This window comes from Stegostoma tigrinum, chromosome 29 (assembly GCF_030684315.1).
Source record: "Stegostoma tigrinum isolate sSteTig4 chromosome 29, sSteTig4.hap1, whole genome shotgun sequence".
Classification (NCBI taxonomy): Eukaryota; Metazoa; Chordata; class Chondrichthyes; order Orectolobiformes; family Stegostomatidae; genus Stegostoma; species Stegostoma tigrinum.
The window spans coordinates 26,785,449-26,810,607 of record NC_081382.1 but is presented as its reverse complement, the minus strand read 5'-3'; the positions used below and the strand labels follow the sequence as shown (position 1 = coordinate 26,810,607).

The 25,159-nt window shown below is 37.8% G+C and overlaps 1 protein-coding gene across 6 annotated transcripts in view; it reads right to left on the bottom strand.

The window, feature by feature from the left end:
- The window catches only part of gapvd1 (GTPase activating protein and VPS9 domains 1), a 127,187-nt gene that overhangs the window by 11,441 nt on the left and 90,587 nt on the right, over window positions 1-25,159 (bottom strand). For 2 of the 6 annotated variants that reach the window (XM_048558762.2, XM_048558765.2), the window contains 12 exons: window positions 20,861-20,995; window positions 20,555-20,674; window positions 19,929-20,003; window positions 16,131-16,486; window positions 15,427-15,514; window positions 14,515-14,625; window positions 4,910-5,029; window positions 3,638-3,764; window positions 3,130-3,251; window positions 2,355-2,514; window positions 1,584-1,771; window positions 211-424 (listed from right to left, as the gene is read on the bottom strand). In XM_048558762.2, the coding sequence (XP_048414719.1) occupies window positions 211-424; window positions 1,584-1,771; window positions 2,355-2,514; window positions 3,130-3,251; window positions 3,638-3,764; window positions 4,910-5,029; window positions 14,515-14,625; window positions 15,427-15,514; window positions 16,131-16,486; window positions 19,929-20,003; window positions 20,555-20,674; window positions 20,861-20,995 (1,816 nt within the window). The remainder of the gene's footprint in view (window positions 1-210; window positions 425-1,583; window positions 1,772-2,354; window positions 2,515-3,129; window positions 3,252-3,637; window positions 3,765-4,909; window positions 5,030-14,514; window positions 14,626-15,426; window positions 15,515-16,130; window positions 16,487-19,928; window positions 20,004-20,554; window positions 20,675-20,860; window positions 20,996-25,159) is intronic. The other 4 variants (XM_048558764.2, XM_048558767.2, XM_048558766.2 and 1 more) reach the window with 2 other exon arrangements.

The window sequence follows — 25,159 nt, the reverse complement described above, 5'->3', positions numbered from 1 at the left end:
TGTGTATTTTCTCTTTGCAGGTGTAATAAACTTCGATGATCTTTAGTCAGAAAAAAAATACCGGCAGTATTTTGTGAATAGGTGCAGTGACTGACCACAAAGGTAATCCATTGAAAAAATAAAAATCATGGTCTACCATATTGCAGAAATGTTCACTTAAGAGCTCTTATTTTCAAAGTTTTACGTGCAATTATATATATTGTTACTTACTGGTCACGTAAAATATCACCATCCTGATTGGGATAAAAGGCAAGTTTGAAAATGCGGTTCATAACACTACGCTCAATTGCCATTTGTGCATCCTGGAGCTGTTCTTCACTGGCATTCTGCCAGATAACATCTTGTGCCATAACGCCATACAATGACTGCAGGAATTCTTCTACTAAGGCAGTTTTGTCATCTGCTGCAGTGAGATTCTGAAAATCTGTGCAAACAAAGTGAAGCTAAATCAACCAGTGTACGGTTAAACATTTAAAAAGAAAATTATCAAAGCTAAAAATTGTTTCCCTCTTCATTTTCACTCATCATCCTAGCAAGTTCTTTTTATCCCCCCTATTGGCAGTTTGGAGGCAGCGGTTACTCTCCATAGCTTTGCCTCATTCATGCCTGAGACAGAGTTAAAAGGCTATTTTCCATGGATTCTAGTTGATTTATAGCCAAGGTTAGTCTCTCTCTTTAGTCCAACAAGATCAAATATAGTGTCCCAACTTTTTCACAATTCAAATCAACTGATTCAGTGAAATAAAAACTGCAGATGCTAGAAATCTGAAACAAAAACAAGTAGTGCTGGAGAAACTCAGGTCTGGCAGTATCTGTACAGAGAGAAACAGTTAACATTTTGAGTCCAGGGACCATTTGTTAGAGTCCCAAGTTTTGATTCTGTCTGTACAGACATTGCTAAATCTGCGAAGGTTTTGCAACAAAAATAAAGTGCTGGAGAAACTTCGCAGAGATTTAGCAATATCTGTACAGACAGAATCAAAACTTGGGACTCTAACAAATGGTCCCTGGACTCAAAATGTTAACTGTTTCTCTCTGTACAGATACTGCCAGACCTGCTGAGTTTCTCCAGCACTTTGTTTTTGTTGCAACTAATTCAGCGAGCATGCTTCTGATCTGCATGACTTAATACTGTAAAGCGGAATGCTTTTTCCACTGTTTTCAGAAAGAAGCAGGGGTGCAATGTCCAGAGTTTTGGCCAATACTTACTTCTCTACAGGGAGAGAGATTAACTGTTAATTCTGGCATAGTTCCTTATGGGATCTTGTTTTGTGCAAATTGACTTTTTTTGGTTGCCGAACAGTTTTAGAGATGCAGAGGTCTTGAAAAGTGCAATGTAAATACAGCTTTCTTCTGAGTTATGAAATCTCCCTTTTATTCTGACTGAGACCAGCTAGCTCTGCATGGTTCAGCCATTGACTGGATAAACACACTTAATCACGAGGGAAAATATAACTTATATGAATTTCAATTTCATCAAGTTAGAATTGCATGTTAATTCAAGGGATAGAGTTACAGCACAACAACAGTTCAATTAAAAAGCATACATTAATACAGGTGGGATCGTTGAAAAGGTATATTACCTTTAATAAATTCCAGAATACGCTTTTCCCTGCTTTCAAGCAATAGTCTCACACAGACTGTAGTGAAATATCTGTTCGCAACTTCTTTGTCTCTGAGCACTCTTTGTAAGAGTCTTTCAAGGTGGGCTTGAGTAGTCTGGAGCCCCTGACGACACCGTGTCAAGTACGCAATATATGGAGCTCGTTTTCTTCAGAGAAAATAAAACAGTTTAAAATTCAAAAAATGTTGCCAATTAGAAGCATCAATTCATTGGCAATTATGCTATAACTGTAACTAACATCAAATGCCAGGTGCAGCAACAAACACAGACTTTTAAGATACCTCTCAAGCATCAGGGACCAGAGACTCCCCAATATACTGGACGTGAGGTAATTATTGATTACCAAGACAAGCTAATAAATCAATTACAACCTACAATCTATGTGAAAACCACAAATCTAGCTCATTAGTATTTTAAGCATTAGTCATTCCAATCTTGTGTGAAAACATTGTTTTAAGTGAAAAGTAGCTTCCTTTTCAAATCTTTTCCATTGGGGAAAAATAGCCAACAAAACCTACAGTAGATCATTTACCTCTGCTGTATCAATATTTGCATCACTGTTAGGGTGTCAAGAATGCAGTGACAGCTCCATGGATATTTTTCTCGAAAGAACCACTCTAGTTTCTTTTATATTCACTTTCACAGACTGACAGATTTTTGGTTTAACCACTCCCAAACCAAACACAAATTCTTACAGTATCCATTAAAGAATTCTGTGAACGTGTTTTACCTATAATCCTCAGCAATGGCAGCTAGTAACTTGTTGCAAGTTCTACCGTCAAATCTGCCAACACAGCGCATGGTTTCTTGAATCTGTGCCATCAAGTGCTTATCCTGCAAGTTGATGGCTTCAGCTAATTGAACTTTGAGAAAGCAGACAATCTCATTGTCTAAGAAAAGAAAATTCCAAGAATTAGTGTTTTAATGATAATAGTTTTGTATATAACACACCCCAAAATGAAAAGTAGAAGGGCAATCAGGTGCAAATGTCAGTTTTGAACAATTGGCAGATCACAGGAATAAAAATGATACATTGGTGGAACACGTAAGGTTTAAGTAATGTCAGGTGAAGACCCTTATGGAAATCACAAAGGAAAATTTCACATGCCAGGATTCATATTACAATAGCTAAACCTGGATGTGCTTCTGTGGTAAAAATGAAATAACACCATGCAATTATTTAATTATCCTAAAATAGAAATGTTGAATTGAATATATGCTTATAACTGAGAAAAATAGAAAATGCTGGAAAAGTTCAGCTAGTCTGGTGAGACATCTGTGGCAGAAATCAGAGTTTGTGTTTTGGACTCAACTCAAAACATTAACTCTGACTATTCTCCACAGATGCTGCCAGATCTGCTGTGCTTTTCCAGCATTTTCTTTTTGTCTCTGATTTACAGCATCAGCAGTTCTTTGTTTTTATTTAGTATACCTTTACATTATCGCCAGAGATCTTTTCAGGTCTAAAGGCCAAAAATTACAAATTACATAAATATTAAAGTTACCTTCTAATTCTCCTTGATCAGGTCCTCCAGGAGGGCCATTTCTGGTTGCTGAATGGCTCACTAGAGGGAATGCAATTGAGTCAGCAGAGCACAGAGCCATTCGCAATTTCTTCTTTGCATCTCTAATTAGAAAGATAAAATGCACTTTTTAGCATGCTGTTAACCCAGTTTAAAAAAATTGAAACAGAGCACTTCTCATAAAACTCAAGTTTTAATTGCTTATTACCAGTAAATATGGCATGAACAATTAAATGATGGCTAAATTTAAATATTCAAAACTAAATGTGAACATGTTATTTGATAGAATCAGCTGAAATGTGTCATAGCACATTACAGTTGTTTATTCCATCAAGTTCCTGATCGTAATGACAAAATGGTATACCCAGAAGCTGTCCAAGGATTTAATCCAAGACCCCTGGGCAAGGAGCAAAGAATGATAGCAGTCTGAAAGTTCATCCCAACAACTATATTGCTGCTAGCTGTTGATGCAGGCTAAAATAAATGTTACCGAAAGGAGAATGTGGAGTCTTGAGTCTGGGCAGTCTGACTAGCAGAATCTGGCAGATCATCTGCTGAAAGGTTTTGAAGCGTTTCATCACGTGGCGAATTATGGACACTATCATCTCCAATAGTCTCTATACAAAAGCAAATATTTTGGAAACATTTAAAAAAACTATAACACAACTAAGTTTTGGAGGTTACTTAATAGATGTGGAGGTAAAGTATAGAACTACAAACATATAATAATTCAGGTTTTACTTCTTTTAGGATTTTATATTAGCATCTCGATGACTGTACATGATTGCAATAGAACAATTTACAGTTAAGTGCTCACAATCTGCATTGTCATTCAAAAAGTAGCTAATCATGAAGTGTGATGAGATAAATCTGAAAGGACTGCCCTGAATCACATTTCAAACATCACAAATTTTCTCCTCCCCACTGTATGGAAATTTTCCCAATTCCCAAATGCAAGAAGCAGGTGGCTCCTAGATATAAGATTTCATGGTCATTGCTGTTCTTCAAACAACCAGTGAATGCTGGAGTGTTAGATCATTTCATTCAGTATCAATGCATGTACACTTTTGGCAGGGGCTGCAACAGGAACTTTAGTCAATTTTTATCTGTTGATAAATCTCAAGACACTAAGACTAATTTTGTCACTCCTGTTGTTACACCAACTGTGACTAACAGTATAAACTAACAGATTCAGGAACCTCACTAGCCAATAAAACTATGTTAGCCTCTGTTTTCACAAATTAAACCAGAGGAGAGCTGGCAAGTTTAGTTATTTTTATACATTAAAATCCAGTCTTACTACCTCAACAGCGTGATCACCTTTCAGCAAGTTACACAAATATTTCAATTCTCGTTGAAACACAACATAGAACCACAATTTAGATGATTTATGTTGAGACTGATTTTCAAGTTGCAGGACAGCTGATCCAGCCACTTTTCTGAAACTGTCACTTTCTCTAATTTTTATAGGTCTTAAAACTATATCAAGACAGGGTCTGACAATATGGTCAAGTGCATTTCTGTTCCTAGTTTCCTAGAGACATTTTCTGTAAATTTTCAGGAATACCTGGACTCCCTCCACAATAACATGAAAAGCAGTCCATTTTTAATGCAACTCATTGGTAAAAGTGAACAATTCAACCTTTAAAAGGTATTTAAATGCAGAGATGTTACTGCAAACAGTCTTGCTGACAGGCAAAATAATGAATACACGTGCTTCAGCAACGGCAGATTAGATCAAACATAACAGTAACACACCTACCTGCAACTTCATCATTGACAACTACTTCACTGGGGCTAGCTCGTTTAATAGCACTTCTATATTTATCCAGGATATCCTCTGCAGCCTGCGCCTGTACATTCAGCCTGGGAATTGGTTCGTCTGGCAACACACAGAAATGATGTTAACAAGCAATTCTGATTACTAAAAAAAATTATTCATCACTTTTTATTAAATCTGGTATAAGTACTGCATGTTTACACACATCTCTAATGTATAAATGCTATACTTTAAAAGCAAAATCAAATTGAGTTATTTTATGCCTCCCTGGTGAAAATACAAAAAAGTGAAAGTATTGAAGGTTCTTATTTCTACTCTCCTGAACTGGACTCCTAAATATGAGCAAGCTTCAATAATAGTACAGAATAATTGAAAAGGTACAGTGCAGTCAAACTATTTTTCAAGACAATTAGAACCTAGTCAAATATTTATTCGTTGATTTGGTACAGGTAATGGCTATACCTAATGGTCAGTTAAAGCCTGAAAATTCAGGCCACTTTTTTCTGAAAACATTTCATTACAAATTCTAATTGGTTAGTTCTTAAGTGATTACATTTTATGGATTAACACGTAGGATTGATCACACCTTTACTTGAATTTGGAAGCCTTCTAGATAATCACCTGTGACTTTGCTCACAGGCAATCTAGGGAAAAACATGATTTTGCATGCACAGAAACTAAGGAAATATGCCCATCATACATGCACCAATGAGCAGCAAGGGGAGAGCGGGGAGCATGAGCTTCCACATCACATGGATATGTAAAATACAGAAAATATTATAATCCAACGCACAGCTCAAGCATCAAAGCTCCAGGGGTACAGCAGAAAGCAAGCAAGTGTCCCTGAAAGAGGTGAGATAAGACCTATGCAGAGATACTGATAAATGAGGATGGGAAAGATTTGAGATTTGTTTTGCTCAATAGTTGTTACAATCATTGGAGGAGTTTATGGAAAAAAAAAATCAACATGATCACAAAAGATCATTGCTTAGGATTATTCCACACCCCCCCCGCCCCAAAAGAATTAGGCATGCTACTTTGAGACACTTTTTTATATTTCAATTCATTGGGAAGTTTCCAAAGATATGGTATTTGTTTTTAAGGATAAAGGTTTTTAAAAAAGAAAGCAATAGCAGTTATGATTCAGCAGATATATAACGTAAACCAGTGTGTTGCACAGCATATAGACTACAGTCATGTGACAGGCAAAGCTTTTAATTATAGAGAAACTTCATTGATACCAACTTTATTTTCAGGCTTTTCAAAGATATACTTTATTTAAATTTTCATGCATCCCATCAAATATCTTTTACAACTTCAAACACCTCAACTTTATGTAATCTAACCTTTATGCATTTTATAATTGCCTCTCCTAACTTCTTAAAACAGGTTTAAAATAAAACCTGTGAATGGATACTGAAAATGCAGCCTTTTCCACAATCAGATAATGCCTTGCTAGTATTTCTGTTGTGTTGATTTTTGGTATCACAAAGACGGTCACAACAAAAGGAAGCCATTCAATCCCGGGTGTTTTATTGCTCAGCAAGAACGCTTTAGCCACTTGCCTGTCTTTTCCATGTAGGCTTGCAAATTTATTCTTTTTTATGCTTATCCAAGTGACTTGGTTTCTAACTAGCGGACTTGGGAAACTTCTCCACATGAGCCGTTTCCACTAAATGTGTGTTAAAGAACACAAAAAATCCATACAAGTGCATTAATGTGAAACACTAATTTTAAACGGTTAATCTCAATTCTTTGAGTGTCTAATCCTTTGTCCTGAAAGGTGCAACACCAGCAGCTTAGAGCTTCTTGATTATAGGATTAAATTAAGTATTAATTCCTTTCCTTTAAACTTAAGTAACAGTATACATTTTCCCTGTTAAGTTCCTTTTTTGTGATCTTTCAAATTTTGTTCGTAAGATACACAAACTATCCAATGTATAAATGGCTTTTCTAATAAAGCTTTGAACTGTATTTAGTAATAATCAAAATAAAACTATTTTACGACTAGTTATTCCAACAGTATAAATCTATGAGAGTTGCATGACGATTATCATTCTTCAAATGCTTCAAAGTTTAACATCATTGTTCTGATGAACTACATCACAACACATTCAAAAAAAATTTTCCAGAAGGCAGTTAAGTCTAATTTTGTTTTTGTGGAGAATGGCAGGGGAAAAATTAGCATGTCATTGGGGCACAATTATATACAATTTGATACAAAGTTCCAGAACACACTTAACAGAAACATGAGCTTTTTTAAACTGATTGTTAAGTTCTTAATCTCTTCATATTATTTCAGTTATCTGAAAATAAAAACTCTGAACATCTGAAATTTATTTTTTTGTTAATGAGACGTGCAGTAGTCTGCATTACAGCATTCTTTCTTCTCTTCTAAACTGTTAATTTGGCTTATTAGCAAAATAAGCCAGCACCAGAACAGTTTACTTACTTTGGTTTCCTATGCAACGATTAAGTGCAATTCACAGAATGTAATGTCAGTTGGCAGAAGTTGACATTGTATTTAACTCCACTCAACAGTGCAGCAACATACCCAATGTTGTAGTCTGTGCGATATTTCTAAAGTGGGTAGTTGCACAGCAATGGGCCAGTGCCTGACCGGTTCACTGCAGATGAGTGTACTGGCCTCACTGTTGCTGGTGTGACAATGCTTTTTGGCAAGTTCTCTCTGGCTGAGCAGCTGCAGTTCCAATGCATGCGTACAGAAGCTTTAAATTGACTAGTGAAGTCCATATGTCAGCAGAGAGGGGAAGACAGTGTTAAAAAGTTTTATTTCTCCATTCATTCCCCTTATTCACTCAGGGAAACTTCTGCACAGCATCATTGAAATTACATGACCTTTTTCTTTTTAGTTGAAAAGGAAAATCTGCAACCAAACCAACTTCCTGTCAATGAAATGAAATTACTCTTACATTCCTGATTTTGTGATTTCTATTCCAGTTGCTGAATAGTTTTTGTCACACTTAAGCCAGTGTTCTACAAATCACAATAAAAATTTCTCTGAACAGAAAATCAACGTACAGGCCAGATAAAATGCAACAACCACCACTCAGGATAAAGTACTAAGGAAACGAATGGGGCTAAAGGCTAATATATCTCCTGGACCTGATGGGTTGCATCCTAGGATATTAAAAGGAAGGACTAACAGAAATACACTAGTAGTAATCTTACAATAATCTTCAGACTCTGGAAAAGTCCCAGATATTCAAAAACTGCCAGTGGAAGGAAGGTGACCACAAAGAGATAAGTTTAGGCCACTTAGACTAACATTTTCCCAACAGCAGACGTCAAGCTATTCTAAAGGACATAAAAGCAGAGCACTTCAAAATATAACAATCAAGCAGAGTCAGCATGGCTTCATGAAGAGGTAAATCTTTGAAGAGATAACAAGAATAGATAAAGGGGAACCAGTCAATGTAAAGTGTTTGGATTTCTAAAAGGTATGTGTTAGGGTATTCCATGCAAGACTAATTAAGAGACCAATATTTGACTCGCTTACCAAAAAACAAAATATATTGGCATTGGAGGTGGTCCACAGAAGGTTCACTATGTTGTCCTTGGGTATGAAGATCGGGTAAATTGGGCTGGAGTTTTGAAAATGAAAGGTGACCTTATTGAAGCACAAAATTCTTAGGAGGCTTGTTAGTGTAGATGTTGAGAAGTTATTTCCCTTGTGGGAGAGTCCAGGACCAAAGGGCATAATCCCAGAGTACGGTCACATCCACGGATGTGGAATTTCTTCTCAGAGTGGAGTGAATCTGTGGTATTTGTTTCTGCTGAGAGCTACAGAGGCTGGGGTGCTATTTATATCCAAGGTTGAGACAGATAGATTTTTAAACTGGTATTGGAATCATGGGTTACAGGGAAAAGAATTCTCAGATCAACCATGACCGAATTGAATGATGGAACAGACCTTCTTATGGACAGAATGACCTGCTTCTGCTCCTAGAACCTACACAGTCTAACAGGGGACATGGTAACAAACAATCCCAGGGACGAAATAAATGAGCAAAAAGCTAGGAACAGAAAGAAAACAAAATGTGACAACTGGTTACATCCAGAATATAATCTCAGAATTTGCTAGAAATGGCTACTTCAAATTATAGATTTAAAATACAGAATTTATTCTACAAAGCATAACCGAAACATCAGAAGAAACTGATTCTTCTATTAACACTTACTTCTGACATTGAGCCATGCCTTATACAACAACTGACAAACTCATGATAAAGCACTATTAGCGAAAGTCTGTTGTAACATGGATATTGGAGTCTAAAATATGAGAGTGCACAGTTGAAAGGCAGACAGACCTTGTTCTACACAGGAAAAATGAGAGCCAGGGTGGGGGTAAGAGCTGGGGCAAGTCATGTCAAGTATATTGATGTGTGTTAGAATGGATTTCAAATTGTAATCAGTCAGTAATTACAAGTTGCATTAATGGAAATTTTTATTAGAAAATGTACTTCAGAGATGTATGACACAAACATGGACTCACAAAAGACTCAAGGCATACAGGCAGTTCAAATTGGGATAAATAAACCCAAGAAATTTTAAGTATCTCTACGCTGCAATTAAGCTAGATCCTGACTGATCTGACTGTGGCCTCAACTCTAGTCTCCTTTTGAACAGTCAATCAATATACTTCTGTCTTAAGGTAGTTGATCACCTTGCCTTCAACAGCTTCTTAGAACAAAGTTCTACATTCTCAAAATTTCTCCTGTCTTAAATGGGGTAACAACTTTTCTTTTTAAGCTGTATCCCTACTTCGCAATTCTTCTGCAAGAGTCAAGAACCCTCCTGACCCACCATAATTTTTCCATCTTCTAAGAAAAGTTGCAGCAAGTCACAAAATTGCCTCAGAGGTCTCGACCAAGGCAACACCCCCATCATACCTTGTACTCTCAAAAATATTTCTTAAAACAGGGTAACAAATACTGCACACATTATATACGTGGTCTCACCAAGGTTAGCTGTGACAGTAAGATGAGTGTCTCTGGACCAAATTAAACACCTACATACACCATATCCCAACATTTTGTTATCTATTCAAACACCCTTTGGTAACAGTCTGTCAAATTTCCTGACTTCAAGATGTTTTTCCTATGGAGTTAGTGACCCTTTGTAAGTCACAATATATTTGCCTTTGCTAAACCTCAGAACTTAAATCTCAAAAGAATTCTGAAATGTCATGTAATGAAAACCAAGATTTACCAATACGGAAATTGACAAATGCATACAATTAGACTGTGCAAGTCATTTTACACATATGCAGATAATTCATGGCAATTCCAACACTCCGCGTTTCTTTCAGCCAGATACCTTGTTACGGAACATACTTTTTCTCGTCAGACAATGATTTTGTTCTGTGAATCAATTAAATGAACTTTCTCTATTCATGAGCTTTCACTTACTTCTATTGCAACAACTTTTTAAAAATACGATGACCAAAACTACATACACTACTTCAGATGTGATCTCACCAACACCCTGTTTGATGATAGCAAATGATCCTTTCTTTACATTTAATTCCCCTCGCAATAAACATTCCATCTGCTTGCATCACTTGCTGTACCCACATACTAATTTTCTGATTCACGTACCAACACACTAAGATTCTTGTACGACACTTCTATTACTTCCCATTTAAATAAAATATAGCTTTTCTATTCTTCCTGTCAAGTGGACAAGTCCATACTACATTCCACCTGCCAAATATCTGACTCCTCACAATCTTTATCCTTTTGCAGACTCCTCTACATAATATGCTATTCAACCCGCGAAGTCATTGATATAGACTGTAAATAGTTGAGACTCCAGCAATGATCCCTACACACCAGTCATTACATCTCGTCAAGTCAAGATTAAGCCATCCACAATTCATGTTTCCTATTAGCTAACCAATCCTCTAATTATGGTAATCATCATCCCAGACAGAATGAGCTCTCATTTTAGGTAGTAACCTCTGAGGTGACACCTTGTCAGGAACCTGTTAGAAATTCAAGTATACCTCCTCTACAGTTTCCCTTTTATTGATACTGCTTGTTATTTCCTCAAAGAATTCTAAAGAATTAGCCAAATGGGATTTTCCTTTCCCAAAACTATGGTAACTCTGCTCAAGTTAGAGTATTTCTGGCATTTTCAGTTGAGATTTCCAGTACGTTTTTTGCTACTTTTTTTGTTCTCCAAGTTCCTTTCATTACCGAAAAATTGGGCAAGATATCACGTCATTTAAAAATTCAAAACTCTGATTAGCTCCATAAAACTGTTTGAAGTAGCATAGCTACACTTGACAATGAAACCAAACGCCAACTTGTATTTCCTGCCACAGCTCAGATGGCCTGAGTTTCAAACTGAAATGGTATTCAACTCCAACATTCATGCGCCTCATTAAAAATTTCGATTTGCACCTTAGTTCTCTAAATCATCTTGCGTGTAGAAAATGCAAGGTTTACGGCTTTCAAAAAAAATTGAGGTTGATTCAAAGAAAAAGGCCTGTTGTCAAAACCAACAGATGGACAATAAACAAAATTACAGGCTGCAACCTCCAAAATACTGTACAAATTCCAGATCCAATGACTGAAAATAGATTTTGCCCACTTCAATCACCATTAAATAGCAGTTATGCTTATCCACTTGCTGCTGACACTAATCAGCAGAGGGTTCCTCTCACTAACATTTCTGATCATTTAAACTATGGGCTGGACTTCCCTAATTCAGTTTTGTCAAGCGAGATCCAAGGTTCCAGGGGTCTTCCACTGCTCAGAGCAACTCTGTCATGCAATCGTCTACTCTTCACCTCATCATGCCTGCCAAACAGCCTGGTTGCAGTCAGTCATTCTCCCCGGAGAATCAAGAGGCAGAAGCACTTGCCATTGCCAGGATCATCTGCATTCATATCACCAGTGCCGCATTTAAAGTCCAACTGCACATGATTTCAAATGCTGCACGCAGGAACTGCTCACCTGTAGCACTCACCCATTATCAGAGGAAGTGGCCCACTTTAGAAGTAGTGAGCTACCCACTCTACAAACAGGGACCAGGAGGTGCCAGCCAGCCTGGGCACAGTGGTTCGCATTAGAACTATGTCAAAAAGTTAAACAGCATGCACAGCAGTGTACGAAGTCGGTCAATGAGGCACTCCACAAGACAGGTGCTATATCCTCTCTCTGCTACACGACAGTCACGGGGCCATCATTCATTTTAATACTGCCATCTCTCTCACTAAAGCTCTTCAACTACAACTGTCAGTACTGCATGCACCATGTCCATGCAAAGGCTCTCATCTATCTCATCATTCCAAACCCACCAAACATTCCAGCCCTCCAAACTTCTTAATCACTGGGGACATTTTATACTTCTTCAGTCCCTGCATCACCATTACTACTCTTCAATTATACTTCATCCTCCATTTGTCTCATTTCAGATAAAAGTGGACCAACGGGTTGAGAACTGGAGGCAAGGTATGTACTCCTTTCCAGAAGAAACGGTCAATTTGGCAGAGAAGAGCGTAGTCACACAGCGATCAGGAGGCATCAATAACAAACCAACCCAGTAAATTGTGTTATACTGCTCTCCCTGTAATGCCCATGCAAACATATTCTGAATCTGTACAACGTTTTAATCCCTTTTAGACAAATCAGTTCCTCCATTCTCCCCAGCAGGCACTAGTGGCACCTAGCAAATCACTATCCTGAATAGGCCCTGTGTGGAAGGAGGAGGCCACTGTTCTTTAAGTGGGTGTGCTGGTACGGTCTTCACCTGCATCCTCCACCAGGTCAGAAACCTCCATGAAGTGTGAGAAAGGTATGCCAGAACCAGTATTAGGTAATGTGAAATTATGGTACAAAGGAAGCTGCAAAGGACTACATATTTTAGAAACAATGGAAGCAACACGCTATATATAGACAGCGTAAAACAATCCTACAAAGTTCTGCAGTGTAGCCGCACTGCGGAATGGCTACTGTATCATGTCAGCCTCTATCAAATGCGAGCAAGCTAGTTACTAATGGATTATACTGGGACTCACGTGCTCCTTTATTCGCTTGATCATCCTTCAAGGCACACACTAGAATCATCAAAAGCAAAAACAAACAAAAAAAACTTACCCCCCCTGCATCCTCCACACCACCTCCCCCCCACGTGCCCCAACTTGCAAACACAAATTACAGCATTCCCTGCAACACTCAGCTGAGCTGTGAAAATCAGGGACTGGACATTACTCATTTGGTTTGTATCATTTTGTTTCTAAAAAAGTGATCAGTTTACAAAGTGGATCATCAGAGATTCTTGCCACTACTTTATCTACCTGTCACAGGTTGAACACCATTTATCGAAAACACTAATTTTTACAGACCCCAGTTATCCAATCTGTATTGATAGCTAGCTATTTCAGCATAATTATTCAAATCTCATGTGTCGTGCTATCATTTAATATAATTGAATTATTAAACACCCCAAGTATTCACTTGCCCAAATAAGTACTTCTCCAGTTATCTGAATCATCATACTGTGGTGCAATTAGCAGATAGAAACTTCCATTTATGGATCAATCTCTTATACTATTAAAATCCATGGCTACTAGACGGATCATTAGAGTTGCAATTTATTTTGCCATTGGAAACTTCAGAGAATTTGAACAGCAATTTTAATTTTGAATCCAATTCAGCCTTCAGGAAGAGGAATCTACTGTTCCTTTGTCTCGATTATTTTATACTTTCATCGCAGACACTCATACATTTTGGTACAAAGTAAATGTTACATTCATTTGCAACGCAGTGGCACCCAGAGCATGGGCTCAATTCCCACACTAACTGAAATTACCACAAAGTTCCCACCTCCTCAGCCTCGCCCCTTGCCCAAGGCATGGTGATCCTTAAATTAAACCACTACTCAACTCTCTTTAATGAGAGATCAGCCTATAGCCAGTTTGTGACTTTACCATTATTGCTTTTAACTTTTTATCAAAACCATAGCAGACATAAGTATATCAAATTTAATTAAGAAATAAAATCAGGAAATTCATTCATAACAAAGAACAAAAGTATCCATTTGATTATTGGATTCCATTAAGCCTCACCAATAAAGTGAAAGGACAATCAATGCAACGGGGAATTTGATAAGATTAGGCATATGATAAAGAGAAATCAAGAGAGTGAAGAAAAGCATAGCAGCAGAAAGGCAAGCAACCAAAACACCAAAAATCACTGAAGGAGCAGAGACACAGGCTAGACACATGCTACTGTACTTGTAATTGGATCCCTGGCATTAAAATGACATACAGGGTTATGAGCAATTGGACAGTTGTGATCAACGTGATAGTCCTATTCAAATTAAACTTCCATATTGGATGGATACATTAGCACCAGGTTTACCAAATTGAGTGCAAATTCAAGGCACTTTCAAATTAAAGATTCAGTTTGCATATTTGTATTACATGGTTAGTGTGATTTCCATGCATTTGAAGTAAATACTTCTGCTTTAAAAACAGCAGATAATTTGCCATTTATTTTATTTTTTAAGATATTTGTTTCATGCGGGTGTTATTTGTCTTTGTAGACCTCATTCACCATTCTTTATGGAAGGTAGGATCAGCCAACCTTGCATGGCCTGAAACCTTTCCTGTGCACCATCTTCTTTGTCTTTTTCTTGTTTATCTTTCTTCCTGAAGGAAATAGGAGCTAAAGAGAAAATATACCGTATTACAAAAACAAAGTAACTTCATCACATGCAGGATGAAGAAAATCATGGCTTTAACCAAAACCTCGGTGAAGTGTAACTGATAGCAAATAAGGTTGTGTTAGATAACATTTTCTTCCCCCACACTACTATACTAATTAAGCCATATCCAAAATAAATGTTCAACTGTATTTTGACCTGACAATCAACTGGATATACATGTTAATACAGTTATTTTATTAAATATTATCTCATTCAAGAAGTGCAAAACTTTTTCTGAACTAAGTTTTAGTTACAAATCTTTTGTCACCTAATGCTAATGCTAACTTTTTTTTGGAAGGAAGCAAAACTGTGGAACGTACTAAGTGTAGATTTTGTACCTGGACTCAAACAACGAAGGGGCCTCAAAAGAATATTAGGCATATTACTGTCTTCGGGTCAGTACACACAGTTACAGATGCCAAAATACAGCAAGTTCCAAATCAAAATTCTTGGGAAAGCCCTGGGCTGTTGATTTCTAAAGGTGCCAAAGTAGTTGACAAGCAGTAAAACAAGAAATGCGTACAAGCAGCCTTTTCATTTTCACAGATAAGAGTGAAACAAATCAAAATGCACTGAGCTGCCACAGGCAAATGCACAAGAAGGTTATTAGATATAGTTGAGCTAGAAAAGAGATGCTGTATTTCAAGATGCTGATATATTCTAAGTAAAAGAATTCTAACCCAGTTCTCAAATTAAAAAAAACAATTTTGTCTTTTATTTCATGTCCTTTGTTGAAAAATGGTTAGGATCCCAAGGCTGACCTTTTGGAATAGCAGACACAAATCGTTTCTTCCACCAGGATTTATTACGATCTGACTTCTCATCGTCACTGTCCTTTCTTTCCTCCCCCTACACAGAAGGGTGCAAGACTCAACTTAGACATTTGGAAGAGATTACACAGCTTGCATTACAGGACATGAGAATAAAGCAAAACAGATAGAAATTTGGAATGCAAGATAGATCATAATTCTCAAATGCAAGTTTGTGGATTAATAACCACATGGACTCATTTAATAAACACAATCATTTAGTTGCATTTAAAATTGCACATTACAAAATTTTAATTTACTTGATTTTGCTTTGCATTGCAGGTCTAAGTGTCAAGTTGTTTATTTTCAAGCATAAGTAATTGTGTCTAATTTCAAAATGAGTCTTCCTCTTTAGTAGGATAACATGGGGTTTATTCCATATACTCAGGAATACCCACCAAAACTGCAAGCTTCAGACATCCACTGCATTAACTGGGCTTCTACCTATAGTATTTTCTTGGGCGAATAACAAGGCAAACTGAGAAAGATTTACATCTGTATATTGCCTTAGGAAACAACTTTGACATTCTGTATGATCAACTATTCAATTCAAGGTATGTTTAAAAAAAGAGAGACATCAATTGAGAACATTTATAATTTAAAACAAATCTGTTTGAAATACGAAGGAATGCACTAATGAAGATAACACGGCTTACAAGGGAGTCTTTGCTTGGCGATGAAGTTGGTCCTGAGGTTCCTACAGGTGCTGCCCCAGCTGCAAACAGTTCCTCATTCCCTGTTCTTCTGCTGCCTGGAGTATTCCAACCAGGATCACTCATTGGTCGGCGAGAAGAAACAATATCAGAACTTCTGCTGCGTACTAGCCGTTCTGGAAAGGAGTGCCTCTGTTTCAGCAGCTCAGCTTCAGTTTGGCAACAAATATGAGATCCAAATGCTGGTAATCGGGCATCGGTGCCTCCCACAGCACCTTCCAGTATTGGAGGATCAGGTGGTGGGTGCGATGGTCTTGCATAGTGTACTTTAGGCCTGACTATTGAAGGCATGATGGAAGCTGTGAATTTTGATTTTTTTTTTAAAAAAAGAACAATACATGAAGCATAGCATACAGAACAATCTAAACAAACTATATTTACCCAAACATCCAGAGTAATTAAACAAATCACATCCGTGAATTAAATCAGAATGCTAATCATAAAATACTTTGTTGGGTGCAGATGGAAAATATTTCAATATTCCAAGTTTCAAATCTAAGACATACAATTTACTAAACACATACCTGTTGGACAAACGTGGTGCTTAGAATCACAGATGGATAAACCACAGGAGGTTGTAATTTAACCCATTTGCACAAACCCTTTGCAAGCACACAATTAGTCCCACCCTCCAACTTTTACCTAGATTACAGTTACATTTCTCCACCTTCAATTATTCAATTTCTTTCTGAAAAATTATTGAATGAGTTTCTGCCATTTTTTATCAGAATAACTCACTATATGAAAAAATTCTCATATCCTCAGTTTCATTTGTCAATCATTTTAAATCTGATTCTTGCATTCCCTAGTGCTTTTGGATATGTTCTCCCACATTGCTCTATCATTTCTAAACAACTAGATCAAATCTCCTGTTAACTTTGATCAGAGCTGCTTATCTATCCATGTAACTAAAGGTTTATGGCCCTGGTACAATTCCAGAAAATCTCAATGAACCCTTCATAAGGCCTTGACACCTTAAATACTCCCAACTGGTCAATATACTCCAGTTGGGATATTAACAGTGATTTATAAAGGCAATACATAACTTCATTTCTTTTATATTCTGCCTCTTTTTCAACAATCTTAACTTGTGTGTTATGTTTAAGAAAAGTGTACACTATCTTCCCTGGCCTTTCTGCTCCTGTGATGCCTTTACAATACCAGTTTATCTCTTTTTCATTAAATCATTCACAAGACGTAGACTTCATCAGCAAGGCCAACTTTTCTTTCCAATTCCTAAACGATCCTCAAGAAGGTAGTGACAAGTTAGCTTCTTAAAGATGAGTGCCATAAGAATACTGCACATTGTAGTCTCTAGAGTTACATTGAGGCTAAAAAGCCAAAGAACATCAATTTTATTCTCAAATACCTTTTTAGGGAATAAGATGTGGTTCTTAAAAAGCAATTCCGTAGTCATAGTGACATCCTTTAAAAAATGAGTTTTTTGTTCTAGGTTTATTTAATTCACAGCATTTGATTTCCTCCACTTACGATGCAATTTAAACTCCTGTCTCTGGATTAGTAATCTTGATTGCTATTCTGGTGGGATAGCCATTATGCTATCGTACTCAGCGATTTTATTCATACACCTTATTTTTCCTCTGAAGACATTATCACTTCATATATCAATGTTAAACTGAATCCTCTATATCCAAAGCAATTTCTGTCTATAGCTTTGAAGTCTGCTACTGTATTTCTCACTGTCTACTGCATCTCCAAGATCTTTGCCACCTTCATTTTGAAATTATGTCCTGTATGTCCAAGTTATCAATATATACCAAACAGCAGCAATATCAATATTGAACACTTGCATGCAACTTGACAATTTACTCCAATATGAAAACATGCTTTCACAGCCGCTTTTGTCTATATTCAAGTAAATTTACTTGCAACCACAGGTTATAATCAATTACAAGGTAATTATATAGTATGTTATCAAACTCCTTTTGGGAGATTTTTGTAAGGATCAAACCAACACTAATTCCCCTCTTCATTACATCCCTTTTGCCGGTTCCCTCTTACTTGGTGACAGCCATGAGACTGTGACTGGACAAGCAGCAAGAAATGTAAGGGGGAAAAAAAAGGAAAAAAAGTGAGTGAGTGAGCCATTAGGGAATCCTTCTGCCCTGGTGTGCCAAGGCCAAGATGGGGAGTGAGATGGAAGATGCAAGGGTCTTTTTATTTTTTTTTGGGGGGGGGGGGGGGGGGCAAGAGAAGGGGGGTGCTCTCGAATCTGCAAAATAGACTTAAAGCAAGAAATCAGGTTAGGATGGATTGAGAAATATAAAAATATGTAATTTCACAGGACAAATGCAGAGAGAAAATCTGTGAAGATAATTAAGAGGAGAAAGATAATCTCCCACAAGCTGTCTGGATCTTGAGCTTTTTAGAGATAATGTCAATTATCCGAGGGATCCCCAAAACATTCGCATTTTGATTTCACAGTCAGATTTCTGTACTTGTTAACTTCACAGCTGCTAATTCCTGCTTTCTACAATATTAGAGCTGATTCATTGAAATTTTGTTAGAGGTTAGGGTTCTTGGAAGAATGTGGGTGATATACCACCAAAACAGATAAATTGTTGACATCAGAAAACTGTGTGGCAGTGGTAAAAAGGTGGCAAGAGTTAGAGCCCAGATCTCGTGTTTAATTCTAGTCGCCAAATCATGGTGCAGTAAAGAAATTCCAAATTTTAAGGAGGAACTGCAAAGCATTACTAAATTTGTTAACTAGGTCCTTACGCTTCAGCGTAAGGAACAACTTTGGAAAACAAGAATTCAAATAAGACTAACATATTCATATCTTCTACATCAAACAATTTAAATTTAATCACAATAATGAGTTTATTTCTGTCACAAACGCTATAAAGGAAGCACTAATAGTAAACAGACAGTTTCTATTAATTATTTTTAAATTGGATCATCTACGCACGGAATGGACTATTCAGGGAGGAAATATGGACATGTTGTACTTGTAAATTCAAGTAGAAGCTGTATATGTAAAAGTTGAATCATCAGTCTTTCAAAACCACCCCAAGGCTTTGAGACTGAAAGGCTCTTCTGCCCTCACCAGAAGCCTTTTCTAGTCCCTTTTCTTTCTCTGCATAGAATAAATTTGGGCTTATTTGTCTGTGTCTGTTACTCGAACAATAAGTATTGTATTATTATTCAACTTGGACGAGTATTAACTTTGTATCTCTCTAATTTACAACCAAACACTGCATTCATGTTCCATGGAATAGCAGCACCCAGGAGCCCTGATACATCATATCCAAAAGTTCTCAATTTCTGCCAGGTCATTAGGAAAGGCACCAAGCCGAAGCAAAGTGCTAACCAAGAAAAATTACACCAAGTTGAAAAATTCAGCGCTTCTCCATTCCACCTTGAACTGTCCAGTGAAGAATATTAGGTAAGGTCTACACCTTTGCAAATGAGGACATGGTGCAAGAATCTGTAAATAGGGCCAAATGTGAAACAAAAGCACCAATTAATCAACCACAGCTTTCTTCCATCAAAGCACAGTGTTAAATCTATTGTTTTCTGACATTCCATTTGTACTTGAATAATCTTGCTGGTTTTGACATTTGAATTTTAGAGGTGGGTAGAGAACACAAAGAAAAGTAAAGGAAAATACGTCACAATAAATCATGTTGCAGCAACCCTTTCCCCACAATCACAAGAAAAAAAAACTTAACGCAAATCCCAACAGTACTGGGTGCACTGAAAACATTTTGAACATACCATCAGAAGACAGCGGGTCAAACATAGCAAGCAACGTGTCTGTCTGGGAAAGTGAGGAAGTCATCTGATGTGCACCTGTAAATCCACAATGAAAAGATTATGGTAAGTCACATTAACTACTGATTATACATTTGCTAAAATAATACATTTTGAAGCATCAGGAATGTTCGAGTTGGTTACCATACAGATCAGCCCCCAGGATAATCTACCACAAGCTGTCTGGCATTTTTTTGTGGGCAGTCAAATAAGAAGCCACAGACATTAATGGCTCTGGTACTAAGCGATGCCATGCATAAATTTGCATCTGGCAGTACGAAGCATCATGTACAGGCACACATTACAAAATGCTTATAACTGAAGTTTGCCCAACACCTGGTGCTCCGAATTAGTAAATGAGCAAATTAACTTGTTCAAGAACAATACAATCCTTGCCACGACTCCCCAAGTAAACAAATGTCACAAGTGAGTGGGAGACCCAATAGGGAACATATTTGAAAAAGTTTAAGATTTCACAATCACAACATCAGAAATTGTTAGCTACAGAATGATAGCTGCACATTCCTTCGCCCCATTTTCATGAAAGTTGATTCTTATGTGTTGACAGATATAAAAACATTTTTATTTACCTTGTACAATTTCCTCCACTTCAGGGCTTGTAACAGAATCTTTCCCTCCAAAATCAGAGCTACATTCTGATCGGATATCCTCAACTTTGTTGGGTATGTCTTCTGAAGTGACACTCATGCCTGTTAAATAGAGTAACATGCCAAAAAGGCATTAGTTCTGAAAAGGAAGTATTGTGAATTTATTTCATGTCGAAAATTTCACCTCACAATAACTGCTACAATTTTTATCAAGAATAATTTTAAGCTTCTGCAAAATATTTACTTAAGATCAAAAACAATTATTTATAGTGCTCCATTGTCCTGTACCTGAGACAACACTGAGACCAGGTGTACTGGGCCGTGAACTCACTTCCCTCACATCTGTATCATCAGATGTGCTACCCAATCCTGAGCAGCTTTCCAGCTCCTGCAACCGCTCCTCTTGTTTCAAATCTGTAGCTTCTGAAAAAACAAGAAACAGATTTTTTTTCTTCCCCATTACATTTTTCCAGGACAGGTGATTCACAAGAAAATCTAGTTTTTGTTGTCTTCTCTCCCCATTTATTCTCTGGAAAAGTTGTGTCTTGGAAGATGAGTCAATCAAGGAATTGCAATTTGTTATCTTCGATTCAGAGCTCTACTAAAAGCAAGAGTCCAGGCAGCTGTGTTACCTCCACACAGTGCCAGGATTCTGGACATCCACTCAGGGCTGGAAAGGAACTTGCAGTGGAGAGGGAGGATAAAATGCCACAGACATTGGTAGAACTAGGAAAGGGAGCAGATAGTGTTAGGAGCTAGGTCCTAAATTGAAAATGTCAAACCTCAACGATTATAATCTCTGAATTATTACCTGAAGCACACACAGGTTACATAAAATAAAGGGATAAATCCACAGTCCAGAGCCTGGTGTGGGAAGAATGATTTCTGGTTCATCAGCCACTATTACTAATGCTGAAGTAAATGGCAGCTGTACCATTGAATCATATACACGTGAGCGAAATTTTGGCTTTTCGCTGCTAGGGGACTGCATTTTCTTTTGGTGGGATGGGGGGGGGGGGGGGGGGGGGGGAGAAGAATCGGGAAGTCTTATTACGACTGTATGGCAAATTGATCAGGTTATACATTCAATACTGGACGCAGTTTGGTCCCGTATTTAAGAAAGTATGTACTGGGATTGGAGGAGTTCACAATAATATTACTATACTGATTCCATAGGGTGAAGTGATTGATTCATTGTGAAAAATTAAATAGGCTAAACCTTTATTCTTCTAAATGCTAATGAATAAAGGGTAATCCTATTGAAACATGCAAGATTCTGACGAGGCTTTAAAGAGTAAATGTCGAGATGGTGTTTCCACTACAGCAATTTCAAAATGGAGTCAAAGTCACAGAATAAAGGCATATTCATTTAAAACAGAATTTCTTTGCCCAGAGGGTTTGGCCGGGGGCGGTGCGGGGTGGTAGTGGTCCTCACAAACAGTAAGAGGAAATAGATTTTTTGAAAAATCACACTGGAGGGCTATGAGTAGCTGGCTTAAAAGAGGAGTTGAGCCTGGGGCAGATGGTAGGCTGAACAGCCTACTCTTATGTTCATGAAGCACACTGGGGTCAGCGTTAGTAAGTGCACAACCAGGGAAGTAGACAGGATTTTGAATTAAATGGTGTGGGCAAGGCGCCAAATATGCAATAAAAAGTTGTGTCAGTAAGTAGGGGCTTGAGGGGTAAATAATAACATGGGAAAAGGACATCAGAATGGCAGGATGAGAGAGAGGGGAATAAACTCAAAAACACTAATCAAGGCTAGATGTTATCAAGAGAAGAAAAATGCGAAACTAAAGGATCTAAATGCACACACCATTCATAGCAGAGGAGCTGATCGTTCATTCTGAAGTTAATAAACAAAATTTGATAGGCACTGTGAAGACAGGGCATCAGTTAACAAGGATTGGGTCCTGAATATTGAGAGGTAAAATGACATTCAAGAAAAATAGAGAGCTATGTTAAAATGGATGGGCTGCAGACTAATCAAGGATGGAGTCTGTGCAACAGTTGGTTAAAGATAATCTTGGTTCAGAATGTGGTATTTATTTGGATGGAGGTGAGGAATAGTTGGTAAAGAAGCCCCTAATAGCAACCACAATGTGGAACAAAGAAATAATGATGGGTGCTTATGATAAAGGGGTGCAATAATCATGGATGATTTAATTACATATAAACTGGAGAAATCAGATAGGCAGTAGCAACCTGGGTAGACAGAAACTTAGCAAAATTATAAAATCACCAGGCAAGCACAGCTAAGCAAACTACAGTTGCTGCAGATCACTAAGTCTCAGATCCAGGCCAGATTTCATCTTAAAGCTTTTAACAGGTTTTAAAAAAGGTAATAGTTGTGCTGGTGTTAAATTTTAAAAAACGGTTCCACCAGACTGGTAAGGAGTAAATATAAACCCTTTATTCCAGGAGGAGGCAGTGAATGTGAAACTGTAGTACAGGTAACATGATATCTGTTGTAGGGAAGGTGTTCAAATCAAAGAGATGACAACTGTCTACTTCAAAAACTCAAAGTAATTTCAAAGAATCAGTAAAATTTTAAACAGAAATCTTTTTAAACTAATTTATTGGAGCTCTTTAAAGGACTAACATGATTTAGATAAAATGAAGCCTGTAGACACACTATACTTGGGTTTCCACAAGGCATTTGACAAGGTGCCACAAAGATTATTACAGGAAAAAAAAATCAGTGTAAGGAGTAACACTGTAGCATTGACAGAAGATTGTTTTCTATAAGCCAGCCTGTCATACATCTGGTTTTGTCCGATAGGCAGGTTGAGATGAACAGAATCCCAAAGGAGTATTTTAAAATTTATGTTAAATATTTATATCAGCAGGAAGGCACAATGACACCAAATTAAGTTTAAAAAAAAGCAAGCACACTCAAGCAAGAAAGAGTGGGGTGTTGCAAAAACATGAGGAAGCTGCAGGTAGATCCAGATAGGTTGAGCGAGTGGGCAAAAGTCTGGCAGATGAGTGCAATGTGGGAAAATGTGGAATTATTTACTTTGGTAGTAAGAATGAAAAAAAATTACTTTAAGGAATGACGATGGAAATCCAAGGGATTTTGAAGCTCTGGTGCATCAGTCACAAAAAAAAAACAAAAAGAGCATGCAGGGACAATGTTTAATCAAGAAGGACAAGTTTTATCAAAAATGGAGTGCTATCCTTCAGCTTGAGGAATTGAACACGAAAGCAAGCATGTTATGCTTCAGTTTAATAGGGTATTCATGAGATTATATCTTGAAAACCATATGCACTTTTAAGTCTCCTTATTTTAAGATGCAAATACATTAGCAGAGGTTCTAGATTCTAGGATACCAGACTGATATCAGACAACCCGCTCATTCCAGGTAAGAGTACGACAGACAGGCTGGCCTTGTTTCAATGAGTTTAGAAGACTGAGTGATACCTTGATTTAAATGTATAAGATCCTGAATAGTCTTGACAGAGTAAATGTGGAAAGATATATCTTGTGGGTTAGCCCAGAAATAGGTTTAAAAATTAATAGTCACTCTTAAAACAGAGATCTGACATTCCTCAGGCCATTTTCTGTCCCTTCCCATAACGCTAGATTCTTGATTAGTTGAGAAATCAATCTCAGCCTTAAAAATACACAACTCTGGCCTCACAGGTCTCAGTGGCAAAGAATACCAAAGACACTCAGTTTTCAAAGAAGAAATTCCCCCTCATCTCAGTCTTAAATGGGCACCATTTCATGCTGAGACTGTGTCCTCTGGTTTTAAGACTCTTCCAGGACAGAAAACGTCTCAGCATTTTAGTTGTCAAGCCCAGTAAGAATGCTATCTGTCTCAATGAAATCACATCTCATTCTTCTAAATTTCATTCATGTTTCAGCTTTGCTCACAAGACAATCCCTCCATACGAGGATCAGTAAAACTTTTCTGAATTGCCTCCCAAAAAAAACCTTCCTAAGTAAGGGGAAGGAAACTGCTCACAGTGCTCCAGACGTTGTACTGTTGCAGTAAGACTTCTGACTGATATTTCGGGGGTTGAACTAAGGGCCAACATTCCATTAGCCCTCCAGACTACCTGCTGCAGCCAAATGCTAGCTTTGCATTTTGTGCACAAGTGGAGGCTTGGGGACCACTTTGCAGAACACATACGCTCAGTTCGCAGTAAACAACTGCACCTCCCAGCCACAAACCATTTCAATTCCCCCTCCCATGACTTAGACGGCACGTCCATCCTGGGCCTCCTGCAGTGCCATAATGATGCCACCTGTAGGTTGCAGGAACAGCAACTCATATTCCGCTTGGGAACCCTGCAGCCCAATGGTGTCAATGTGGATTTCACAAGCTTCAAAATCTCCCCTCCCCGCACTGCATCCCAAAACCTGCCCAGCTCGTCCCAGCCTGCCTAACCTGTTCTTCCTCTCACCTATCCCCTCCTCCCACCTCAAGCCGCACCTCCATTTCCTACCCACTAACCTCATCCCACCCCCTTGATCTGTCCATCCTCCCCGGACTGACCTATCCCCTCCCTACCTCACCACCCATACTCTCCTTTGCAACTATCTTCTCCTCTATCTTCAGTCCACCTCCCCCTCTCTCC